The following is an 11,642-nucleotide window of genomic DNA, read 5'->3' as shown; positions in this document are numbered from 1 at the left end:
TCCAGTCTGTAGCATCAAGTGCACTGCAGTCATCACAGACCTTCCTGTTCCCGAACTGAAGCTGGCCCCTCTCTATAATCACTCACTCCCCACTGGCCACCACCCCGCCCCTCCTGTGTCTGCGGCCTGACTCTACGTCCCTCCCAGGAGTGGACCCTGTAGGGTGTGTCCTTCTGGGACTGGCTTACCTCAGGCAGCGCAGTGACCGCAAGGTTCATCCCCACGGGGGCCAGTGTTAGAGAGGGGCCCTCTGAACCCCTGGGGAGGGTCTGCCGATGGTTTCAGATCTTGTGTCCAGACGGGGTGTGGGGTGAGTCTGGTCAGTATCTTCCGGTCTCACAGTCTTTGGGCCACAGGAGCGCAGCCCGTGGCAGTCACAGCCCCTCACCTGACCCGTGTCTCCTCACAGGTGCACATCCTCATGGGCTCCTGTTACAAGACCAAGAAATTCCTGCTCTCCCTGGCGGAGAACAAGCTGGGACCATGCATGCTCCTGGCGCTGAGGGGGAACCAGACCATGGTGGAGGTGAGGAGCCGGCCCCATGCCCTGGCCAGGCGGCTGACTCTCCCAGGCCTTCCTTCGTCCTTGCCGACGGAGCACCTGCCAGGAGCTTCCAGGTGCCCAGAGCTACTGCAGGAGCTGGGCCATGGCAGCAGACAAGGCAGCCCTCCCAAGCTTTGCGGGGCAGGAGGCCTTCGTCAAACTGTCTGCTCACTTCACGTTCATTTAACTCATGATTATCTGCTGGTCCCGGGGATCGAGCAGGTTTCTGTTCTGTCTGCCTTTTGCTGCAGAACAGACCGCCTCCAAACGGGGACTCCAAACAGTGATGCTCATCTGTTTTGCCCCTGGGTCTTCAGATGGTTGGGCTCCGCCAGCCGCTTCTCACCATGGTCTCTCATGGGGTGGCGGCGGATGGGGGCAGGCGGGCTGGGTCTTCCCGAAGCTGCCTCCTCTGCGTGTCCAGCGCCGTCCTGAGGGGATTCGGCCCACGGAGACAGAACAGCTGGGGCTCCCAGGCCACTGTCTGGACCGCAGCCCTGGCTTTAACCTGCCCACTCACCAGCCCTGGGCACTCGGTCACCTCTCTGTCCCCCAGAGCCCCCAGCAGCCTGGGGCTCTCAGAGCCACTGTGCAGAGATACCAGGCAGAAGCCATATCTCTTCCCCAGCCTCTGCCTCAGGATCAGGCAGCATCATTTTCTAGCCACCAGAAGGGAGTCAGCAAGGCCGGACCCAGGGGCAAGGACAGGAGTTAGACTTCAGCTGTCAGCGGGGAGGGCATCAAGCAATCGGAATGCAGAGAGGAGAGAGGATGGTCTGTCTCAAGGGCTCTCCCTTGGCCCTGCCGCCTCGTGTGTGCAGTGTTGGCCAGGTGCTACTGGGCATGCCCGTGACACGGAGGGGGCGCTGGGGCAGGCGATTCCCTAGCATCATGCAGAGGGCAGGGGGAGGACAGGACCTCCGACCGCAGGGCGCCCCGACCCCGGTCCTTGGCCCTCTGAGGGTTGAGCCCCTCAGCCTTTGCGGAGCAGCCCTACCTGGGGTCCCCACCGGTGGTGACGCGCCTCCCGGTCTTGGCAGATCCTGTGCTTGATGCTGGAGTACAACATCATCGACAACAACGACACGCAGCTGCAGATCATCTCGACCCTGGAGAGCACGGGCGTGGGGAAGCGCATGTATGAGCAGCTGTGCGACCGGCAGCGGGAGCTGAAGGAGCTGGTGAGTGTGCGTGGCTCTGGCCCGGGACCCCCGCCACTCCCCAGAGGATCGGAGAGGCCGAGTCTGTGGTCCAGAGTCAAACAGCCCATGTGGGCCCCACCAGGACCACGTCCTGTGTCACTTCAGAGCCCTGCATGGCGGTGGCTGTCAGTGGCCGCCCACATCCCTCAGGCCCTTCATTTCAGGGCATGGGGCTTGATTCCTGAATGACAGCACCCACACCTCTTGGCCAAAGAGCTTTCTCTGTCCGTGGTTGCAGGACCGAAGGGCTAGGGGATTCACCCTCCTGGTCTGGAGCAGCTCAACTGGGGATGAACAGGAGAGGCGGGGTCTCTCTGTGGGGCGGGGGCTTCACCACCATCTGTGTCCCAGAACCCCAGGGGGCAGCTGGGCTGACCACACCCTCTTCCTTTAGGGGCCTTCATGGTCTCAGTTCCCTGTGTTTCTTGGAATCACCTCTCTGATAAACCACATGCACTCGGGCCTGGCCTTGGGGTCTGCCCTGAGACCAAGACCATCATGTTGTCTGCCACTGCTGCCCTGAGCGGTGTTAGCGGAGGTGGGGGTCCAGGGTGGACACTCAGGGAAAAGTGGGTTGTAACCAGCTGGCTTCTGTTTGCAGCAAAGGAAAGGCGGGCCCACCAGGCTAACACTGCCCTCCAAGTCCACAGTGAGTTGGTTTCCTCCTGGGGGCTGGGTGGAGGGAAGAAGGTGGGCTAGTCCTCCCTGGGGGGGAACAGCAGACAGCCTCTCTTGCAGATGATGGGGAGCTGTGAACAGGGACTCAGTGGTACTTGACAAGCCAGCTTTTCTAGGCTAGAACTGTGTTGCAGGAAACCAAACGTGATAAAGATTATTGTTAATATGTTACAAGTTATTCATAATAACGACAATAATAGCTCATATATGCTATGCATTCACGTGCCAGATTCTGTGCTAATAATTCATTTTATCTTGACACTAAGCCTATCAGGTTGGTGCCTGTTTCCTTCCCCATTTTATAAGTCTTCGGGGATCTTAGTTCTTTCCTCCTGCTGCCCCCCTGTCCTTGGCACATAGCTTCCACTTCACAGTCCAAGAGAGCTGCCCAAGCTCCAGCCATCTAATCTCCATTCAAGCCAGGAGGAAGAGGCAAAGAACAGCCCCCTTCCCTTTATGGACCTTCCTGGACGTTCCAATGGACACATCTGCTTATATACCATTGTTCAGGTTTAGCACGTGGCCCCATCTAACTAGGACGTTAGCCTTAATTCAGGGGCAACCAGTTGGCAGCTAACACACAAGGATTCTGTCACAAAGATGGAAGGGACCCTCAGCGACCTCAGAATCTAATGCTCACATACTTACTGATCCCCACAGGCCTTAGTGTTGAGGGGAACTCAGTGTTTGCAGGCGGGGAATGGGTACAAGCCTGGGAAAGAGAGAGGGTCAGACACATACGCACGCACACTGTGGGAGGGATGTGGCCTCGGAACCCCCAGCGGTGACTCAGGGTGTGACTCAGCGCTCCCAAGGCTTTCTCCAGCCAGGCAGCTGCCACCCACAGAGACATGGAGGCCGCCCCGCCCTCCCAGACACCCGACTTTGTCCCAACCCACTGGACCAGCTGTCCCCTCAAGTTAGATCTCTTCATGGGGAGGGGGCTGGTGGAGAGGCCCCAGGCCACCCCCAAGACCCCACCTGCCCATTCGCCCACCTACAGGATGCCGACTTGGCTCGTTTGCTGAGCTCTGGCTCCTTCGGAAACCTGGAGAACCTCAGTTTGGCCTTCACCAACGTAACCAGTGCCTGCGCTGAGCACCTCATCAAACTGCCTTCTCTCAAGCAGCTAAACCTGTGGTCCACTCAGGTACACAACGGCCTGCCCGCTGTCCACTGCGCCCTCCTCCATGCCCACCCTGCACCATCCTCCACGGCCAGCTTTCTGCACAGGACCCGTGGGTCCAGCCGCTTGACCCCCATGCCCCTCTGCAGCCCAGCACCCACACTCCCCAGGGTCCCAGGCCAGAGGAGGGCTAGGCCCCCGTGAATCCCAGCGGCCCATCTCACAGTTGGAGCTGCTGAGGCCCAGAGCAGGGACGTGCCGGGCAGAGCCTGCGGGTGCCGAAAGGCAGAGCTGACGCGGGTCTCAGGCCCCCTGCCCGGGGGGCGTTGCAGGCAGCCTGTGGGTCTCCTCCGGGTAATGATGAACGCGCAGCACACAGCCCTCTCTGTCCTGCCCGCACCAATCCGGCTCTTAAGCACTTACTTACCAGCACGTGTGGTCTCCACGCCCTGGAGAGGTGCAGGCCCACCGACACCTCATCTCACAGCCGGGGCCCCCAGCTGCCCCCCATCCCAGTGGTAGCCACAAGTCGCTGGGTTCACAGCCCCCCTTGATGGATGGCAACACTGACTCTGGTAGGGGAGCGAGGCCCTTGTCGGGGCCACAGCACCGGCAGACCCAGCCTGGTGTGAACCTAGGTCAGGGAGGTGGAGTCTTCGAAACGACTGAGGGCAGCCTAGGCCTGGGCCGGGTCCCGTCTCCTTCCTCGACCGCTGCCCCAGCCCCAGGTGCCTGGGGGAGGCCTGAGGCAGGCCCCAGACTGAGGGGGTCTCTCCTGCAGTTCGGAGACGCCGGCCTGCGGCTCCTGTCGGAACACCTCACGATGCTCCAGGTGCTGAACCTGTGCGAGACGCCCGTCACCGATGCTGGCCTGCTAGCCCTCAGCTGTGAGTCCACACGCCCGTCCCCCCAGTCCTGTCTGCATGCCCACGGCACATGGGGCCCCATATGCTCGCGGAGCACCTCCTCCAGGCCAGGAGCAAAGCGGGGGGACTCTCCCTGCCCTCGTGGAGCTGGTGTCGTTGAGGACAGGAAACATGAGCGAGGCCCAGCCCATCCCCTCACGTGGTCACAGCCCTGAGGGCCGTGGTCACAGCAGAGTCCCTTTGGGCTGGTCTGCAGGGGGCAGGCAGGCTCTGGGGACACTGGGGTACAGTCAGTAGAGGGACATGACAGTGACAGCAGCGGGCAAGGCCCCAAGGGCCGGGAGAGAATGTGGGCCCGATTCAGATCAGCTCCTGCCTGAAATAGATCTCTGTACTTCGCGGCCCCTGGCTGCTCCCCTGAATCCCCACTCCCCAGCCCCGTCTCCTGAACAGAGGCCTCGGCAACTCAACCCAGCCCCCAGCTTTTCCATCCCATACCTGCAGCTGCCCCTGGGCAGGGGAGGTCTCACTGACCTGATGACTGCCTGTCTGTCTGTTCCCGTACAGCCATGAAGAGTCTCTGCAGCTTAAACATGAACAGCACCAAGCTCTCGGCGGACACCTACGAAGACCTGAAGGTAATCCCTTCTTCCCCTTCCTTCCTGCCTTTGCACGTGCAAAGGTCCTGAGGCGGAGAGGTTCGGCATGAACTGGCTCTGCAGCAGACCTGACTAGAGAGCGAGAGAACAGCTTGGGGCCAGACTGCATCAACTCTTACAGGTCATGGCAGGACCCTGGATTTCGTCTGAGTCCAGTAGAAAGCTTGCCGAGGCTCTGAGAAGGGCAGTGCATTATGCTAAAAGCTTGTTCTGGCTGTTATGTGGAAAACGGGATTTCTGAGGGAGAGTACAAGTGAGGGTAGCGCCATGGAGAAGGTTGGCAGTACTGGAGCTGTCACATGGGCAAGAGTTGGGACCAGCCGGCCGGGCTAGGCTGACAACTTAAAACTGGGGAAAGACAGAGAATCTGAGTGGTAGAAGGCAGACACATTTGTTTATACAAAAAAAAAAAAAGCATGTCTCATCAGGCTGGAGGCTCCAAGGCCCAGCGCCCTGGGAAGGAAGGGCTGGGCCAGGAGACACAGTGCCATGAGTACATCGGCTCCTGGGCACCCCGGAAGCCCACCTCCAGCGTGGCTCCCTGCCCCCCAGCTCAGTCAGACCCACAGCCCAGGGCTCACTCACTGGCCAAGCCTCCAGATGGCCTTCAGAGCACCCACTGTGTGCCAGGCCCATGCTGAGAACGGCGGCAAGAAGGTACAGCCAGTTTACCTCTACCCAGGAGAGAGCTCAGGCCCGGCGGACAGACATGCACAGCAAACTGAGGGAGGTCAGGGCTCAGGGGCCAGCATGGAGGGGACCACCTGCTCTGTTCATTGGGCCAAAGGAGCCTACACAGAAAGGAGGGGTTAGAAGTGAGCCTGCCGAGCAGGCCAGTGCGCAGGATGCTGGGGAGACGGATACAAAGGCAGGAGACCAGCAGCCTCTCTGTACACTGAAGGCTTGCAAAAAAAAAAGAAAAGTCAACTGTTTATAAAAGAAGGCAGAGCAGAAGCGTCTGGGTGGCAAGGGTGGGGAGCAGGAAGCTGCTCTGAGGAGCTGCAAGTGGGACTGTATAGTCCAGTGACACGTCCTGAAGGAGAGCCTGAGTGCGAAGGCTTTCTGTCGGCTCCCAGGAACCTGCAACTTAGGGATCCTCCTTCATTCTCCCCGCCCGACTCCCGGCAGCCTTGAGGACACACAGTACCATAGACAAGTGAGAACAGTCTGTGTGCTGAGCACGCATTGTGGTTTCACATAGGGTGCTCTGGATTTAGTCCCTTTCCCCATCCTGTGAGCCACGACTGGACCTGGAGTCCCTCCATAGAGGAGGAAACCCGCTCTAGAGGTCCAGACTCTGCCCAAGGGCACGTAGCCTGCAGGTGACAGTGGAGGGCACACAACCCGGGCTTCCCACCCCCAGAGCTAGTGATTTGAAGCCCCTCTGGGGTGTGGACGTGGACTCCCCAGCAGCCGTCACCTGCTTTCTCGGGTCTGGCCACATCCCACCCGCTGGGTTCTCCCCAAGGTCCCCCAGCTCTGGGCTTTGGAGCCCCCGACAGTGACAAAGGGGGGGGTGCTCAGTGGGAACGATAGTCACTGGTACAGGTAGAGCTCCGTGCCACCAGGTTCTGAAAGGGACCGGATCCTTCTTGCTCCCCCAGGCCAAGCTGCCCAACCTGAAGGAGGTGGACGTCCGCTACACGGAAGCCTGGTGAAGCTCCCGTCGGCAGGAAGCAGTTTGCAACCACAACTCACAACTCCTGACTAATAGCCGTAGAGCAGCGGGTCTCGGGGTCCCACCCCCGTCCTGGCTGTGAGATAGATGGGGGAGTCTTTCTGGGGGCAGAGGGCGGAGGGGGGGAGGGGTAGGGAGGGGGGTCCGTAAGCACGCCCAGCCCCCGCCTGATTCTTTTAGCTTCATAATCGGAGACCTTGACCTGATCTAAAACGGACTTCGTAGCAACCAGAGGAGTGGCAGTGGGTCGGGGAGAGGGTGGGGGTGGGGGGCTTGGGGAAGGGGGACCCTTTGTGGATTTTCTTTGCCTTTGTTTTCAATGCCGTGTGGGAACAGTCAAGTCCGATCCCACATCAAGCGACCCCACTGGGCCCAGAGGCCGAGGAAGGATGCTGTCCTCCTCCGAGGCCCGCCGAGAACTCGCCCCACCATCGCCATCGGACAAGACCCGGTCCCGTCATCCCACCCGTCCTGTGTCCTCGCCATTGCTATGCAAAGTGATTCTTGTTGTACATAAGATTTAAATAACGCGCCTATTTAAGAAATGTTGACAAATTGCAGGTCTGGGACCTGCCTGTTATTTATGAAGTCTTTGACCCGCCCGCCCGCCCGCCTGCCCGCCGGCCGCCCCTGGCGTGTAGTACTGTACAAACCAGTCAGCTGGTAGTGGTAGTATTCTTGTTATTTTTTTAAAGGAAACAAACAGACGGAAAAGAAAAAAAAAAAGAACCTCCTTGGAAAATTGATTGCTTTTTTTGTAATGGATTCTGTCCGCTAACGCTCTCTTGTCGGTCCGTCCGTCCGTCCGTCCCTCTGCCCGCCACGCCACCGTGCATTTCGATTCTAGAAGTCTCCAATTTCCTCACGGGGTGGGGGTCAGACTGGGGGAGGAGAAGTGGGGTCCCCACATTGTCGTCTTGCTCCTCTAAGGCCCCAGCTTCCTCTCGGCCCCCTTTTACACATCTGGAGGGGTGGGGTGCTAACCTGTCCTCCTGTCCGTCCCATAAGAGAGCTGCCCCCACCCCACCCCCAGAGCACTCCCGTCTCTGGTGGCCTCTGCCATCCCCCTCCCGCCTGAGACTCTGCCACCCGTGGCCTCCCTGCCGTCCTGTGCCTCCCGTGGTCCCTCATGCATGCCCACCTCTCTGCATGGTCTCTTGGGAGAAGAGAGACGTCTCCTCCACCGGCCTGACTGCCCACCCCACCCCATGAATGTGACCACTGCAACGCAGACTCCCTCCTGCCCTTCTCTGTCCCCCCACCTGCCCCAAAGACACACCCACCTCCGTTTCTTTTATAAACAAGCCCTCACTGTACAGAACAGCCCTCATGGTTTACTTGGGGTCCCCTCTCCCCCAAGCCCCATCTTCTGTTGGTTTAGCACAAATACCCCCCTCTTTCAGCACCTCCAGACCTAACCCCCAGTCAATGTAATTGTTTTATATATATTTAATCTTATTCAATGGAAACCATGCTTTTGTCGTTTTATACTTTGCTAGGTAGACTTTATTACCCCCCCCAACTATGCCCTCATTTTTTTAAAAAAGGAAAAAAAAAAGAAATTGGGTTTCAGTCTTAATTCATTTTCTGTGCCAGGTTTGATTTCGTGCGTGCGTGTGAATGTGTTCTGTTTCGTGTTTTGTTTTTGTTGTTGTTTTCTGTTGTTTGGTTTTATTCGCTCCCCTCTGGTCCCATACTTTACAGCACTCTGGTGCAGGAAGAAGCAGAAGCAAAAATACAAAAAATCTAAAAAGAAAAAAAAAAGAAGAAGAGCCGAGACATTACACCTTTTCCCTTCGCACTGTTGCTTTTCCTGATGGTTAATACTACTGTCACGTAGCTGTGTTCAGAGATGTGAAATACTTTCAGGCAAAAATAAACTGTAAGTGACTCATTGACATCTGGCCTTTCTGTGTGGCTTGGAGGGGGCATGGCATGGGGACAGGAAGGGCCAAGACCTAGGCCAAGAGTTGGGGGGCTCACAGCAGAGCCTCTACACCCTCTCTGAATGTCCAGGGCTCCTCACCCCGGCACACTTGGGAGCCAGATCTTTGTTGTGGGGCCACCCTGGGCATCAAAGCCAGGCCCCCAACCCCCACTCACTGGATTCCAGGAGCACCCACCCCCACCCCAGCAGATAGAACCACGGAAAATGTCTCCAGAGGGTGCCTAGTGCCCCTGGGGGGCAGTGAATCACCCCCAGGAGAGAACCCGGTTGTCCACCTGGGCTGCAGGACCCCCGGGGAAGCTCTAGTCCAGTGAGGTGCCTGGGAAAATGCAGGGTCTGGGGTGGGGCCCCGGGCTCTGCATTTCTGAGGAGCTCTGGGCAACATGGATGCTTCCACTCACCCTCCTCTGCCCCCTAACCTCCTACGCCATCTTCCAAGCCCCAGGACGCTCTGCCTCGCCGCACACCTGCTCTCACTTCCCAAGGCCGTTGCAGCTGACCCGCGCGACTCCCTCTGGCTGACCAGGGAAGGCGGGTGCCCTGCGGGAGGCTCAGGACGGCCCTGGACCGGCAGGGCCGGCGGGAGGGCTCTGGGAGCTCCGGTCCTCAGGCCAGATGGGCCGGGCCTCACGAAGGCCAGCTGCAGGCTGGGGCACAGGGCCGTGAGGTACCGCAACCCGCCACTTTCCTGCCCAGCAGAGGCCCTGGCTCAGCAGGCGCTACTCATCTACCAGACGAAAAGGAGGACCCTGCTGGCGACCGACCTCAGCCCTCTGCCCTCCGGGGTCACCTCGGCTCCTCTGGCCGCAGGGAGGCTACCCAGCGGAGGCAGGCCGGGGGCAGAGGGCGTTTCCTCCCAGGAGCCTCACTAGCCTCAACCCCGCCCACCCACGTGACTCGCAGCTCTCAACCCCGCCCACCCCACTTGCCTCACACCCCCTGAACTGGAAGGCCCTCCGCTTGCGGAAAGTGAGTTACACAGTGTCTTCCCGCTGCTCTGCTGACCTGCACGTGGAAACAGCCCCTGCTCCAAGTTCCCAGACGTCAGCATCCCTTGTCAGGTCGCTAACTGTAGCCCTGCCCCGCACCTCCACCCCGTACCCCCAGGAGTTAGCCCTTCCTCTGGAGAGGGCAATGGCATCCCACTCCAGTACTCTTGCCTGGTACCTAAGAGTAGAACTCTATTTGGAAACAAGGTCTTTACAGAGTATTCGAGTTAAAATGATGTCATTAAGGTGGGCCCTAATCCAATATGACTGGTGTCCCTGTAGAAAGGGGAAATTTGGACCCAGAAGCAGACATGCACAGCGGGAAATCTACCAGACAAGACCGGCACACAGGGAGAAGGCCATGTGAGGATGAGGACAGAGACGGGACTGAGGCCCCTTCCACAGCAAAGACGGTCGGTAAGCCCCCAGGAGCTGGGAAGAGAGGCCTGCAGCAGACGCTGCCCCACAGGCCCTGCTGACACCTTGAATTCGGTGTTCTGTGAGAGAACCGTGAGAGAAGACGCCTCTGTTATTTTAAGCACCCCCATCCCCAGTCCATGCTGCTGTCTCACAGCAGCCCTAAGACGGAGTACATCCATTTTCCTGGGCCGCCACACAGAGTACCCCAAACCCAGTGGCTGAAAACCCAGAGATGTATTCTCTTGTTTCTGGAGACCAGAAGTCCAAAATCAAGATGTCGGAAGGGGACCTTCCTTTCCTTCTCTTCCAGCTTCTGGAGTCCTCCCACGCTCCTGGCTGGCCGCTGCATCACGTCCATCTCTGCCTCTGTCTCACGTGGCCTGCCTCTTCTCCACCCCACCACCACCCCCCTCCACCTTTCTCCAAGGACATTTGACATTGGATTTAGCACCCACCTGGATAATCCAAGGCTTCCCTCATAGCTCAGATGGTAAAGAATCTACCTGCAATGCAGGAGACCAGGGTTCGATTCCTGGATTGGGAAGATCCCCTGGAGAAGGAAATGGCAACCGACTCCAGTACTCTTGCCTGAGAAATCCCATGGACAGAGGAGCCTGGCGGGCTGCAGTCTATGGGGTCACATCCTGAATAATCCAGGATGATCTCACGGCCAGACCCTTAACACAATCACGTGATCTTCAAAGAAGTTTTTTTTTACCATATAAGATCCAAGTCACTCGTTCCAGGTGAAGGCACCTTCTGGGGCCATTATTGCACATGCTGCACAGTGGGGGCAACACCAGCCATCGTCTCCTTAGTCATATTTAGAAGCCTGGGATTTACCCCAAGGGCTCTGAGAGATTGTTAGGACATTGCAATTATCTTACTCATTTTCTGACAAAGCATGTATACAGCCCCTCCTGCGTGCCAGGCACAGCAACAGAGTTTTGTAACTCTGAACTCATTCATTCCTCCTGCCAAATCGGTGAGGCAGGTGCTAACATGATCCCTCTTGACCACTGGGGAAGTGGAGGTCAGAAGATGCTGCATCCTTTAGTCAAGGTCATGCAGGGAGCAGGGGACCAAGGCAAGCTTATGACCCAGGCATTATGGGAAGATCTCTCCACCGCTGGCTGGTGAATGGATGGGGCTGAGGCTGGAGCTTGGACCACGTGGAGAAACAAATTCAAGAGAAGTTTAGGAGTAAAAGTGCAGAATATGGGGATTGGTATGGAGGGAGGGCCAGCAAGGAGTGAAGGAAGAAGTTCAGTTTCTTGCCTTGTTTCCTGAAGCTCTGTGAGCTCCAGAATTGCACCTCTGCCAGGCAGCAGCCCTCGTGGCAGACGGGGCTGGTGTGTGAACACTCTGGCTCTGGGTCCTGGTGGGGGCAGAGAGCTCCGAGGCTCCTGTCCTTCCCTGGAGTCCGTCCTTGGGGCTCATCTCCAGCTGCCCCCAGGGTTCTCTTGGTAGGACTTCCTACCCTTCTCCTCTCACTTTCCCATGGTCCCATTCCTGGTTCTGTGGTCACTTCC

At 58.2% G+C, this 11,642-nt stretch overlaps 1 protein-coding gene and 1 long non-coding RNA gene across 4 annotated transcripts in view; one reads left to right on the top strand and one right to left on the bottom strand.

Annotated features, from left to right (window-relative positions):
- The window catches only part of CMIP (c-Maf inducing protein), a 205,276-nt gene extending 197,978 nt beyond the window's left edge, over positions 1-7,298 (top strand). For all 3 annotated transcript variants that reach the window (XM_081514173.1, XM_081514175.1, XM_081514174.1), the window contains 7 exons: positions 410-526; positions 1,585-1,725; positions 2,348-2,395; positions 3,428-3,574; positions 4,332-4,437; positions 4,984-5,054; positions 6,680-7,298. In XM_081514173.1, coding sequence (XP_081370299.1) covers positions 410-526; positions 1,585-1,725; positions 2,348-2,395; positions 3,428-3,574; positions 4,332-4,437; positions 4,984-5,054; positions 6,680-6,733 — 684 coding nt within the window. In that variant the 3' untranslated portion in view covers positions 6,734-7,298. The remainder of the gene's footprint in view (positions 1-409; positions 527-1,584; positions 1,726-2,347; positions 2,396-3,427; positions 3,575-4,331; positions 4,438-4,983; positions 5,055-6,679) is intronic.
- A 938-nt stretch (positions 7,299-8,236) lies between these two features.
- LOC145514972 (uncharacterized) lies at positions 8,237-9,217 on the bottom strand. Its single transcript, XR_014060602.1, has 2 exons — positions 9,103-9,217; positions 8,237-8,499 (listed from the first exon to the last, which is right to left on the bottom strand). It is a non-coding gene; the product is annotated as an uncharacterized LOC145514972 (long non-coding RNA).
- Between the last annotated feature and the right edge of the window lie 2,425 nt (positions 9,218-11,642).

This window comes from Giraffa tippelskirchi, chromosome 7 (assembly GCF_054371585.1).
Source record: "Giraffa tippelskirchi isolate mGirTip1 chromosome 7, T2T-mGirTip1v1.2.pri, whole genome shotgun sequence".
Classification (NCBI taxonomy): Eukaryota; Metazoa; Chordata; class Mammalia; order Artiodactyla; family Giraffidae; genus Giraffa; species Giraffa tippelskirchi.
Note: the sequence above shows the minus strand (reverse complement) of the source record. Positions and strands in the feature narration are given on the sequence as shown.